The sequence below is a fragment of the Fusarium verticillioides genome, chromosome 1 (genome assembly GCF_000149555.1).
Source record: "Fusarium verticillioides 7600 chromosome 1, whole genome shotgun sequence".
Taxonomy (NCBI): Eukaryota; Fungi; Ascomycota; class Sordariomycetes; order Hypocreales; family Nectriaceae; genus Fusarium; species Fusarium verticillioides.
The window spans coordinates 5,523,740-5,536,340 of record NC_031675.1 but is presented as its reverse complement, the minus strand read 5'-3'; the positions used below and the strand labels follow the sequence as shown (position 1 = coordinate 5,536,340).

The following is a 12,601-nucleotide window of genomic DNA, read 5'->3' as shown; positions in this document are numbered from 1 at the left end:
ACATAGCTTGATGGCGTGGTCAAACCTGATCCATGGCGATTTCTGATGCTTTTGGAGAAGCAAATTCCCGAAGCTCTGGTTATTCTAGCTCATTATGCCGTTCTTCTCCACCGCTTTCGTACATTTTGGTGTCTAGGCGACATTGGAAATCGTTTGGTAGAGGGCATCTCGGACGTTTCAGCTGCGTATTGGATTAGTTGGCTTCCTAAGCTGGAAATAAGTGATATGTACCAGTGGATGGAATGGCCATAGAAAACTGCAGCTATGAACAGTTCTTGCCCTAAGATCATGGAAGTCGAACCGTAGCCTTTGCTCATCGGCAAATTGTAGAGTCTTAGGTGTAGCTTATGGCTAAGTTGGGCGTTCCCTGATTCGTATTTAGAAAGACGATGTCGAGTCACACTTCTGAGGGATCGGCAGCTCTTGGCTTCTTGTATTCGTGCTTGTGGACGAAATTGGGGTTGCATTCTTGTCGGTCTCGGTTTCGGTCTCGGTGCCGATCATGCCCCACGAGCTTAAATGTATCACAAGTAGCTATAGAGCCTCCATGTAATAGGGGCAAACAACATATGAAACAAACTAATTTAAGCTAGGCACACGATTCTAATGCCGTTACCAACCTTCTATTATGTCTTTGATTCGAGGCAATGCAAGATAGGGCGCGTTCTAAGCCCCGACGGCTATACGCGTATACGCTGTGTCATGAGGTCGCTTACTTCTTTCAGTAGAGCCTGTGGCTATCACATATTCTCTTATGTTACAGCAAGATAGAAAAGCCAATCGGGGTATTCTTATTACGCGGTAGTTGTGTCGATCATGACGCAGGCGCCAGACGGTAATGAATAACTTCCCGAAACCGATTTATTTTCGGATCTTGGCCCCGTGTTCTTACAATTTGCTGTTATGACTGCAGTATTTATACTCGTGCCTCGCTGCTCAAGTATATAGATTGTCTAAGAAATATCCATATCCACTACCATCCAAGAACTAAGTCACAAGCAGCCATATCCACAAGCATCTTTCTTGAACCCTTCAAACGATAATTCTTGACCATGGGCAACACGCAATCACTCCTCGATCTTGTAGCCAACCGATGGCCACTACCTGTTACTGCGCTACTCGCCTGCGTTTTGGCCGCTATCGGTCCAAGAGTGGCCAACGTATTGCGACTATGGAGTATCCCTACCATCGGCGAAGAGCTTGGTAACACGGAAAAGCGCAGACAGGCGTATTTGGGAGGAGCCAGGAAACTGTACTCCGCAGGATATCAAAAGGTAAGAGCACCGTTTGCTCGGGCTAGTATCAAAGCTCACAGATGATCAGTTCAAGGACGGCGTTTTCCTGATAACGACATCGCGAAGTAAGTATCTGCTGTCTTCTATCACAACCCTCAGTCAAGCTAATGTTTCTAGCTTCTCTCACCATCGTCATCTCACCTGACTTCCTCCCCGAGCTCAAGAAGCTGCCTGATGCTACTCTTAGCATGGAAGCTGCCGTTGATGAGGTTTGTATACTTGCTTGGCACCTTGACTTACTCATCTAACAATGTCGATAGTCGATGGAAACCAAATACACCAAGATCGAGACATCAGTACCCATCATTCCGCATACTATCAAAGGAAAACTGACTCCATCTTTATGTAAGTTCCTCCTAGGCATTTTAAAGTCGGGCGCCTTAAGTTCTTCTGCAGAGCCTCTCTAACAATACCCAGCTCGACTTAGTTTGACCATCGCAACTGAAGTCAGAGATTCAATGAATCTCACCATACCACCATGCGATGACTGGACAGAAATCAACATCCATCGCGCTCTCCTTCGTATCGTCGGTATGGTGTCAGGTCGCTTGTTCATCGGCCCCGAACTCTGTCGCTCCGAGCAGTACCTCGACGCAGCCATCAACTACACCATGGAAGTCATGGGCGCCCAGCGTGCCGTGCAAAACATGCGCCCCTGGCTACGTACTTTCCGGGCTCAAAGTCTCCCCGAGGTAAAGAAGCTATACCAGCGAATTTCAGAAGCCGAAGCCTTTCTCGACCCCGTGGTCAGAAGGAGAACCGATGCCATGAATGATCCATCCTATGAGAAGCCTGACGACTTCATGCAGTGGCTCATCGATGGAAAGGATAAGTTCCCTGATAAGAATAGCCAAATTCTGGCCAAGGTGCAACTTGGTCTTACTTTTGCAGCCGTTCACACTACGACGTTGACGGCCACAAATGCGTGAGTCCTTTACCTTATCCATATTCAGCATATCTCTAAAGAAGAAGCAGATTCTATGACTTGGCGGCTTTGCCAGACCTGCAGATAGAACTTCGAGAAGAGGTCCGGGAAGCATTATCGCAGAGCGGCGGCCAGTTCACGAGCAACGCCCTGCAATCCATGAAGAAGATGGACAGCTTCCTCAAGGAGACACTTCGGGTTCATCCTGCAACCATGGGTAAATCATACCCTGACAGTCTCAGCAGGCAAACTCACTGACAAATTTCTTCTAGCTTCCTTTCAACGCAAGGTCCTCAAACCATTCACTCTATCTAACGGTCAGGTCATCCCAGCCGGCGTGACGATAGAGATCCCCGCGGTCGCAGTCAGCTCCGACTCTAATGTCTTCCCACACGCAGAGAAATTTGACCCACTGAGGTTCTACAGACTTCGCACTGAAGCCAAGGACGGCGCGTCAGTCGAGAAAGCAGCAAATAACCAGTTTGTTAGTGTGAACCACAGCAGCTTGACCTTTGGGTATGGTCGACATGCATGTCCCGGAAGATTCTTCGCCGCAAACGAGATCAAGATGATTCTGGCCCATGCATTACTGCAATATGATGTCAAGAACTTGGGCGATGCTACTGAAAGATACCCCAATATGGAGTTTGCTCATATGGTGAGTTAATGGATGGATATGAATAGTTCCAAGTTACCAACCAAGGTTGCAGTCTATTCCGGATCCTTCCAAGAAACTCATGTTTAAGTCGATCGAGGTGTGAGTGACTGTTAGACACGAAGCGGAGGGACAAGTGGCAATATTCTTCTGTTACCTATCTTGGGCCTGAATTTATTAGCTAGACTTTGTTCCTTACTTGGTTTGTCAACTGTTTGCAATTAAGCACATGTAGCTGAGCGCCTATGATAACGGCAAAGGACTTAATTTTGCAAGGTACTTCCATACGAAGAAACATCAAAGAGTCTTAGAGCACCATAATTCGTGTATTTATGTGAGTAGATTAACGTCTACCTTCATCGCTACTACTTATCCTTGATTTCAACCACCTACTGAAACTCAAACTCTTTATCATCGATGGTATCTGTACCTTTAACCAGTCTGAATGAATTTCCTCTGCTAGGCTGTCGAATTTGAAGATACTGAAATCCCATGCCGGAAGCGGTTTATACTTCAAGTGAGAAACAGGCCTTCCTCTCCCTGAAACCTGCCATAAAAATTCAGCTCGAGATAGAAAGATTTCTGATATTTCGCTCATATCTATGACATGTTCAGCTTGGAGGACTTTGTTGATGGCGCATGTCCATGGGATGTATTTGTTGAACCAGTGAATTTTCGATGAGCTTTCTGGAACCCGAGCTGTTGTTATTACAACTTGGATTGGAACTTCCGCGGTTACTGTCGCTTCGGGTGAATGATTTAGCAGCTCTAGGTGGCGTAGCTGGACAGTATACTTTGAAGGTCAGCGCAGGTCTCTCTCCCGTCGTGGAATAAATTATACCTCTGCCATGGTGGCGTAAACCGGGTGCCCTCCAATTTCTGACGAGTCCTTGTCTATAGACTCATGATGCTCAGAGCCTATTTGTGTGAGTTTGCCGCTGACTGTCAGATTCCCTGCAATTGCCTCTAACACAACCAATGGATGATCGAGGCTACGGCGTCCCCATTCCCTTCCATGGGGTAGGTGTAAATGGACAACAACTCGCTTCCAGAAATCATGCGCGCCTCTATCAGCCTCAAGCTTCTTAAAGTTCTTCTGGGCAAATACGATGGAATCGTGAATTAGATCCCAGCGCCGGATAAAATCCTTATCGTAAGGGTCTATTTGCACGACTAAAATGAATTGCGTTTGTCGCGGCTGAGCAAATAGTGTGGCCCTCAATGTATAATTCTGATCTCCAAACTCTTCTGGTGGGCAAGTAACGAAGCTGAACCTTGAATGTGTGAATTCGTTGCGTTCTAGGGTAGAAGACTGAGGAATACGGGCAAGGATACTGTCGGGTACTGGTATATCAACGACCACATTGCCTCTAAACCTTTCGATATGGGATCCTTCTTGACTGGGCATATCTTTTGTCCTGGACCGTGATGTAACAGTATCATCTTCGTCTTGTGGAATATGTGCCAACATCTTTACATGATACGGCATCGCTTTTTGAGGCAATGGAGGAGGAGTCCAGATGAGAGGATTCGTTTGCTGGGAGCCTTGTGGCAGCGAGTGACCTTGGTCACTCTCCGCCCGGATAAAGTTGTTTGGTGCCAGCGGATAATCATGGTGTGAATCATTTGGCAACTCCATCTGGACTTGTTTCAGAATACCAATAACGAACTCCTGGTTTTCTCTGATCGTGTCATTCGAGAGTGCTTCCTTGTTATGGAGATAGTCGCCATAGAGCTCTCGCCATCGGGGGTCAAAGGCGTCTAGCAGCGCAAATTCAGAAGCCACAGGTTTCTTTTGGACTCGCAAGAGCGAAGGTGCGACTTGATTTTGTGTTTCTTCATTCCTACAATCCAATTCTAGGGCGCTCGAACCTTGCGCTTGAGGGCCACTGCCGAGTTCGATTGCTTTGTAGAGGGAATTGAATGCAACTTCTTTGTCGAAGGAGTACTGAGAATAAGAAGATAGGGAATCGGGTCTCTTTGGGCGATGGGGAATGTCATCCATTGTGGTTATCGTATTTTGAACATGACCATGATCGTGAGATGTTGGAGATGCAAATTGTCTGGCAGGGTTACTGCAGGCGTCTACTCGCTCCGACAACTGGTTGGCTTCCATTGCTCCTGGGTGTCGGGGTGATATGATTGTTGAATCTTGCTGTAGAGATTCGTTAGACCTTTCATAGTCCTCCTCATCTAAGATAGACAAGGCTATAGAGCTAGTTTCATCGCTATAGGATTGATCCACATCAAGAGTCGTCTCAGTATATGTCGCCATATCCTCGAGGAACTTCTGGAGAATGTAATCATTCGGGGCAGCAGCGGTATCGGGCAACCGAGCTTGAAGCTGTTCAATCTGCAGTAGGATCAAAGCAGTGTCATCTTTGATAGCAGCTGTATCTTCGCGAAGTTCCGTAGTATCCGTTTTGATATCTTTCGTGAGTGATAGAGACAGCATGTCAAGGGCCAGTTCCAGGGCCGATTTGTGAGCTTCCAAGCTGGACCTTAGCTTCTCCATGTCGCCTTGACCATTAATCGCCCAAGCAGCTCGGCTCTTAATCCGTCCATCTCCATACTTCTTTATACATGTTTCGACCTCGAGAACCACGGAGCCGCAGTTTGTGACGATTCCCGATACATGGTGTTGGATTGTCGGTGGGAAGGGCTTCGTGACATCTTTGGCGTCTTCTTCAATGAGTTCAAGAACTGTTTGGAGCGAATGGAGCTCGCGTGATACCCTGTCTAAATCGCTGCGGGCCTCGCGACAGCTGCGTACAAAAGTATTGATGGATACACTCAAGCTGCCGATCGCCGTGATGAGGCCAGCGCAGCCGCTGATGATAGACAGAGGGTCCATTTGAAGAAGCTGAAGAAGCCAAGTTTGATGCGGGGAGGACATTTCAGCTGCTGTCAGTTGAGACTTGCAGTCAGCCTTGCGCATTGCATCCTGGTAAATGGCTGAATCGGAGGGCACCTATTGGGTGACTGTTTTCAAGCCAGGATCTACGAGCGCTTACCAAGAAACGGCGCCTAAAATAGTAGAGATGAATGGTGATAATGTGCGGTAAGAAAAGAAATAAAGAATGTCTATAAATTGTGAGCTAGATGCATTATCTGCAGTTGAGACCTATAGCCCCGAGCTACCACATAAGACTCAGTACCTATCTGCACTCATCTGATTCGAAGCACCAACTTCTCCAGACCGAGTTTCATCCTTCGGCACGAGCTCAATCGCCGAGTGTCTCGAATACGGCTGAAGATTGTCAGGATATCTCGTATAAAACGCAGCCATGACCAAAAGCATCAAAACCGAGTCAAATACAAAAGTTGGCCATTCCTTCTGCTGCAAATATCCCTCCTTATCCATTGCAAACTCAACGACTCGAAAGATATTTCGAACAAGAATGAGAGCTGATGTGAAGTAAAGCATATTCAGGTATGCCTCCCAACGGATTGCAACTGGCATGCTAGTGTGCCTCAAATGAACCCTGAACCTTCGATGGAAAACAACGCAGCAGGCTACAAAGGCAAGGAAGAGTAGGATCTGGGCGATAAGGCCGGTAATAACGATGATGTTTCCGATGTGAACCAAATCCGCATTCGCGAGCAATCCACCACCATTGCCCTGGATATTGAACGTGAGAACATCTCCAAGAACGAAAAGCCGAGTCGTCCAGCGAACAGAGATGAGAGAACAGCTTTCTCCACCGACAGCCCGGACTAAACGAGAATAGACCATGTATAGCGTCGCTGCGAAGAACACGGGTGGTAGCAGAAGAAAGAGTGCTTGCATGATGTTGAGAGGGAGCGAGTCGGTGGCGTTGTAGCATAGAGCTCGGAAGAAGTAGCCCAGTACTTCGACTACAGATAGTTAGAGGTGTAAAGAGGGACGGGAGATAGGGAGAATTACAGACGCCACCGAGGAAGAAGGGAAGACAGAAGCGAGTTTTCGACTTGTGCATTTTATGTCCAACGGCTATGGTTGCAAGGGCGAAGAGAAGCGTGAAGATGATTGATCCGATGAGACTAGGGACATATTGCCATAGGTAGACTTTACCCAAATATTTCTTTAACTCGGGCATCTTGGAAAAGTCCAGCAGAAGCTTGTGAACGATCAGGAGGTGAGAATATAGCGAAAAAGAAAACAAAAAAAATGAGTTACGTTGGATTATTTTTTGCCGTTGATTGCCTGACAATTCGTCAAGAGAAGCATATGCAATCGTCCAAAGGACAATGATGGTATGGATATATATAATTTCTCTATATTCCGGTAGATCTCAACCCCCTAATTATACCTGAAGATCCTCCGCTGACACGCGTGTTGCGTACAGGTCAATCGTCAAAATTACCCTGAAGCTGGAGATAAGATCGGGTCGTTTAAGCCCGAACACGCGTGTTAGCTCAGCATTTAACAGAGATCCCAAATGCGCCTTACTGAGTGTAGATTAGTTTGTTCAATTTAGGCTTTGGGGCTTGCCAGGATTCTCTGCCGATCACTTCGCTTACTGCTTGCGAATCCTCGATGATGAATTCCTGTCTCAGCTCCTTAATCTCACATCTGATTCCACACTTCTCAGTAGTATTACTGTTGGCGTTAATATCTCCCATATTTTTCCAAAATTACATTCAAGTGCAGCTCAGCATGCTTCGCCGAAGTCATAAAAAGTCCAAGAAGGGATGTGTACAATGGTATGTTGCATTAACATCAAGCTTCATAAGCATGGGACATGAACTGACACAGTCTGATCAGCAAGCGACGTCATGTCAAGGTACAACTCCCTATTGCTCAAAACGCATGACTGCTTAAGCTTAATATGCCGCATTGGCCCCCATGTTTCTACGACTAACACGCGTGTTCAGTGCGATGAAGGCCGCCCAACATGTCTCCTCTGTACAATGTCCAACCGAGACTGCAGCTTCGCCTCCGACCCGCAACAACCCCAAGACACAAATTCATCAACATCAGACCCATCGTCTCGTGAAGGATCACTCCTCAATCCTGACACCAACCCCAGATCAACCAGCGCAACATCTTTCTCCAATAGCCATGAAACATCTTTTGATAGCGTCGTCAACATGGAGCACATGGAACTCTTCATCCATGGGATAACAAACAAAGACTTGTTTAGTCTTGGTGATAGAATCGAACACTCTCAAGAGACCCTTAATATCTGTCTTAAAGAGAGCGCCAAGGCACCGTATCTCTTACATCAAGTGCTGGCGTTTTCTGCACGTCATCTTGCAGCTATTCATCCTGAGCGCTCAGCGAGATACCTGGATCAAGCTGTCAAGTTACAGACGCGAGCTGTATTTCTGTTCAATTCTACGAGACGGGAGGTCGATGCGTCGAATTGTCTCCCTATTCTCTTGTTCTCTGTTACTCTTGGGCATCACCTCCTCGCCGACGCCTTGGCTACCCGGACTCCTGATGGTCTTGATGGCTTCCTCACCCATTATGTTCAATGTGTCGAGATGAACTGGGGCTTGTATCGCTTAACACTCTCCGCTTGGCCGTTGCTTCTAAACACAGAGCTTGAACCAGTTCTTTCATGGAGTAGTCGACAATCCTCCAAAGACCCCATAGGAAACCACTGCGAACCCATAGTCCAGCTTATTAAAGACTCAACTGCTTTGTCAAATAAGGAAAAGGAAGTTTGCCATGAGGCAATACAGTACCTCCAACTTGGTTTCGATGGCATTGAAGAGGACGTTGCCAGTCGATATCGTATGATATTCCAATGGACGATGCTAGCGTCACCCGAGTTGACAAGCCTGTTAGCTACAAAACGACCCGAAGCTCTGATTTTGCTGAGTTATTACGCCTTGTTATTGCACCACGGACGAAGTCTCTGGCAGATTGGTGATACAGGGGTATACTTGCTAGGTCTCATCATGGACTATCTTGCGCCAGAGTGGCATATCTGGCTTGAGTATCCACGACGAATGATGCGACAAAAGTGAAGCCGTATATCTCCCTAACAGAAGAAGCTGGTCTACAGCATTGAGTTATATCCGTAGTTCCATCAAAGTGTCATGCCCCCAAGCTTGCAGATCTCCACATACGACACCATACCTCAACAGGAAGATCTCCACAACCTCAACACTAAAAAAAAATGCGATACGAGAAAAAAACCGAGAAAAAAGAATGAGGCACACCGGATTTGAACCGATAACCTTCAGGAATCTCCGTGCTAAGTAGCTGGAATCTGACGCGCTACCGTTGCGCCAGCGCCCCATTGTGTGTTGAAGCTCGAGTTCGCAAACAGCACCTTGAACGCAGGCCGATTATGGCTGTCAGCAAGAAAACAAAGAGCGCGACTCAGGTACGATGATGATTTATTTGATGGAATTCTCTAGTGAATTCGCCATATCCACCGCAAGAGTCCAAAGCCAGCCGTCTCAATTACAGCCTGAACTTGGCAGCAAAAAAAAAAAAAAAAAGTCTGATGGGTTGGTTGATAGGATATATGGCAAGCTCTCTCCGGAAATTAAAACTCTAGAAGAAATGAGATAATGACTAGGTACATCAATATCTCGTCTAAGAGCTCACCAAGTTGATCATAAACTTAGGTACAGGTACCTTGCCTAAGGCATCCTAAGGCATCCTAAATATGTCTAAAGTGCTCTTGCCTTAAGGTAGGATCCAAAAGTCCCTGCATTGTCTTCCCTGCTTAAGGTAGGTGCCAAGGTAGGTCAACTGATCCATCGCTTCAGCTCTCCTAAACCCACATTCTTTCATCATCATCATTCTTCTATCTGGTTTCTGTAAACAGATTAACAGACCAACATGTATTCTTCATTATGGCTACTCGTTGCATTCGCTTAGTTAGTGTTGAAACTTTACAAGCCTCTATCGCTAGACGATCTTCCACCAGAATTGAAACAACAGATCGCTCGTTTAGTGGACCCAATCGGCCTGATCTCGCTACGTCAAACGAACCGCCACTTCCGTCGTCTCATACAGGTTCAAGAACAACAGTACATTGAACGCCTACTGGCTCTTGAGTGCCGCGAGAGATATGGAGGCCCTACCCTACCCTTCAGTAACTTATACGGCAGAACCGTCTGGAGCGGCGACGCCCTCTTGGCGACGCGCTCGCGATGGGCCTGTGCCGGCTGCGTGCGACTTCTCCCTTATTACCATTTTCAGAACAAATTCCTGGTCTAGGTGATCTGGCGAAAGCCCATGCCGGGGTCCCCTGCAGCCAATATCATTACTTCTTGGGAACCAGTGCGTGCGAGGGTGGCACCACTGACGACACTCCCAGCTGACGGAGGCAGAAACATACAACATTGGTTTGGCTTCGTAAATCAGTGGTATTGGTGGCATGTGGACCCAGTGGTGAACCGCGCGTGTGGCACTAGCCGACACCATCGGAAGTGCAACGAGTGTCTTTTCAGGGACGGTTTTTTCGACAGGGCCACCATTGCCAGCAATCTTGGCATGTTTGGGACCGAAAGGTTCCCCATCATTTCCATTGAAAACCATGACATCAGGTCCCCCGTCGATCGATATTTCCCTGGCATCCTGGATACCATGCAGCAAGGGCGGCCAGTCCAATCTTTTCGTCAAGACACCCAAATGCCTTGGACTTTATGGATGGCTCGATGTCCTCGATGTGCGAAATGGCAGGAGTTGAGAGCGTTCAGATTCGGTGCGGATGAACATTGGCTTCAGGCATAGGAGCCTGCCTTGGGACGGCTGACATGGGACGGACTAAGACTTACGCAAGAGATCTTTGATAAGGCTTGCTGCAACGCATGCTTCATTGAAGAGAATGGACGGTCCACACTGGCCGACTATCTTTTCCATTGGTTCGCGTTCTTGGTGGGACTGCAGCCCAACGATGTACATTGGATAGCGGAGATCGCGCGTGATCGTGACTATTTGGTGAGATGGGCTCTCGAGAGGGGCGAAAAGCCCTGGTAGGAGTCATTTGAAGACACAAGCGTTTAGTTACAGTTAGACCTTGTGAGTTACAACTTACTACAAGCGGTATATTGCTTTTCTCAATCGACTCTCGTTGTGTTGTTACCTAACCTCAGGTCAATTTGGAATGGACTTATGATGAGTTTATAATGAAATTAGTAAACTCTTAACTGATATTAGGCAAGTTTCTTAACACGCAGAAGAAAGAAAACGGTTATTTAGCAAATTTCAAACCATCACACCACCGTTTCATGCTATGTACGGCCTCGCCGTAAATGCAAAGTACATATTATTCGCTTTCGTAAAATGGAGCTTGCAAGGCTGGAAGTGACACCCTTCACACACACACTATCGCCTCTATAAAATGGCGCCGTAGTGAACGCCCCGCGCTTAAATATTGGCACCAACACACTGCACGTGTGGACTAAAATCAGGGGTCAATATCTAGAACACAGCCAAAGTCCTCACCAGTGATTTGCAATTGGTGGCGGTGTCTTTTTCAGCTGAGTGCATTGACCCAATCAGCTTTGAGTGCCCCGGATATGCTTAGTTTTAAACTGGCGGTCGAGACCGCGCGGGATCGGTAGTGCGACGACCCCTTGTAACAGCGGCTGAAAAGATCAGGTCAATATTTAGGGGTTGGCGAATAAAATGGATTGAGTAGCGAATAATCGAGGGTTAGTAGTTTGAGGAGTGCCTAGGCTGAGAAGCCACGGACTGGAGGGCATGAGACTTGAGTGCAGTATAAGAACTACCTGTATGTCGCGCCCAGGCTTGAAGCAATGCTGAGATATTAAGATACTTGGAATAATTCTTTACAAAATGCTGCAAAAGACTACCGTCTCACTGGCCCTCGGCCTTCTCACAGCCGTCCAAGCCTCCAACCCAGTCTTCGGCGCGTATCAAACCGACTCATGCGACGCCTGTCTTGACCAAACCTACGAAAGCTGTCCAGGGGACTACAAGACCCGATCATACGCAACATGCATGTGCGCAGGCGACGGTAGCGCAAACTTTGTATCATGCCTACCCTCCTGCGACCCCAACAAGAACGAGCCAGCGATTGCTAGTTCGACTTACTATGGGTACTGCGTGCTCTTCTTCAAAGAGCTCTGCGACGGTGCACAGGAGTTCTTGTCGGAGGATATTTATAATAAGCAGTGTTCAAAGGAGGCGATTGCAGCGGGTGGGATTGGTGCCAAGGATGGTGATGATGACTCTGAAGAGAGGTGAGTTAGATCGTGGAGAAAGGAAAGACAGTGCTAACGATTGAGTAGTGAGCCGAGCAAGACGAAGGATTCATCTTCCAGGGAGACTGATGAATCAGGTGAGAGTGGCGAGGCCAATGCGAGTGAGACTACCAAGACAAGTGGCAGCGCTCAATCGACATCGACTTCTGGGGCTTTGGCTACCATGGTGCCAGCTTGGGCTATCGTAGCTGGAATGGGGTTACAGTTAATGAACGTATGAGTGCAAGTGCATAATTTGAAGACCGGTGCAAGTCGAAGGAGTCAATTGATCTGATCCTTTATACCAAGAATAAAATCATATTCTGTAAATAGTCCGTCATTTTGCACTCCGCCCCTGATTTCCGCAGTATGAAAAGACTTTCTTTTTACATCCTGTTCACTTTAAATGAATGTTCTCGCTTTTTCTGATCCGTGAGTGGCTCACAATGACATCTTGGCTTGGTGAGCTTCCTAAGCCTCACGGTCTTGGCATGTCAGCATTGCTGACTACAATCGCACCGGACATGCCCGCGGAGCTCCATGCCTACCGTTTCTACAGGTAATTCCTAT

The 12,601-nt window shown here is 47.3% G+C and overlaps 6 protein-coding genes and 1 non-coding gene across 7 annotated transcripts; 4 read left to right on the top strand and 3 right to left on the bottom strand.

Moving 5' to 3' along the window:
• Positions 1 to 1,052: 1,052 nt before the first annotated feature.
• On the top strand, positions 1,053 to 2,981 carry FVEG_00258 (hypothetical protein; the record flags this gene model as incomplete). Its single annotated transcript, XM_018886689.1, has 8 exons — positions 1,053 to 1,274; positions 1,324 to 1,360; positions 1,413 to 1,504; positions 1,556 to 1,640; positions 1,713 to 2,220; positions 2,271 to 2,437; positions 2,493 to 2,878; positions 2,931 to 2,981. 8 exons carry the CDS (start codon positions 1,053 to 1,055, stop codon positions 2,979 to 2,981), a joined length of 1,548 nt encoding a protein of 515 aa, XP_018742292.1.
• A 729-nt stretch (positions 2,982 to 3,710) lies between these two features.
• Positions 3,711 to 5,813, bottom strand: FVEG_00259 (hypothetical protein; the record flags this gene model as incomplete). The annotated part of the gene is made up of 1 exon (XM_018886690.1): positions 3,711 to 5,813. One exon carries the CDS (start codon positions 5,811 to 5,813, stop codon positions 3,711 to 3,713), a length of 2,103 nt encoding a protein of 700 aa, XP_018742293.1.
• Positions 5,814 to 6,026: 213 nt separating this feature from the next.
• On the bottom strand, positions 6,027 to 6,954 carry FVEG_14618 (hypothetical protein; the record flags this gene model as incomplete). Its single annotated transcript, XM_018903552.1, has 2 exons — positions 6,027 to 6,733; positions 6,783 to 6,954. 2 exons carry the CDS (start codon positions 6,952 to 6,954, stop codon positions 6,027 to 6,029), a joined length of 879 nt encoding a protein of 292 aa, XP_018742294.1.
• A 469-nt stretch (positions 6,955 to 7,423) lies between these two features.
• Positions 7,424 to 8,873, top strand: FVEG_00260 (hypothetical protein). Its single transcript, XM_018886691.1, has 3 exons — positions 7,424 to 7,561; positions 7,623 to 7,641; positions 7,733 to 8,873. Exons 1-3 carry the CDS (start codon positions 7,515 to 7,517, stop codon positions 8,831 to 8,833), a joined length of 1,167 nt encoding a protein of 388 aa, XP_018742295.1. The 5' UTR covers positions 7,424 to 7,514; the 3' UTR covers positions 8,834 to 8,873.
• A 145-nt stretch (positions 8,874 to 9,018) lies between these two features.
• FVEG_14619 lies at positions 9,019 to 9,107 on the bottom strand. Its single transcript has one exon. It is a non-coding gene; the product is annotated as a tRNA-Trp (tRNA).
• Positions 9,108 to 10,498: 1,391 nt separating this feature from the next.
• Positions 10,499 to 11,352, top strand: FVEG_14620 (hypothetical protein; the record flags this gene model as incomplete). The annotated part of the gene is made up of 4 exons (XM_018903553.1): positions 10,499 to 10,527; positions 10,595 to 10,798; positions 11,025 to 11,073; positions 11,251 to 11,352. 4 exons carry the CDS (start codon positions 10,499 to 10,501, stop codon positions 11,350 to 11,352), a joined length of 384 nt encoding a protein of 127 aa, XP_018742296.1.
• A 272-nt stretch (positions 11,353 to 11,624) lies between these two features.
• FVEG_00261 (hypothetical protein) lies at positions 11,625 to 12,272 on the top strand (the record flags this gene model as incomplete). The annotated part of the gene is made up of 2 exons (XM_018886692.1): positions 11,625 to 12,031; positions 12,080 to 12,272. 2 exons carry the CDS (start codon positions 11,625 to 11,627, stop codon positions 12,270 to 12,272), a joined length of 600 nt encoding a protein of 199 aa, XP_018742297.1.
• Positions 12,273 to 12,601: the final 329 nt, after the last annotated feature.

Bases quoted from the DNA above. Each gene is read 5' to 3' on its own strand.
- FVEG_00260 (XM_018886691.1), top strand. From the start codon at position 7,515: ATGCTTCGCCGAAGTCATAAAAAGTCCAAGAAGGGATGTGTACAATG.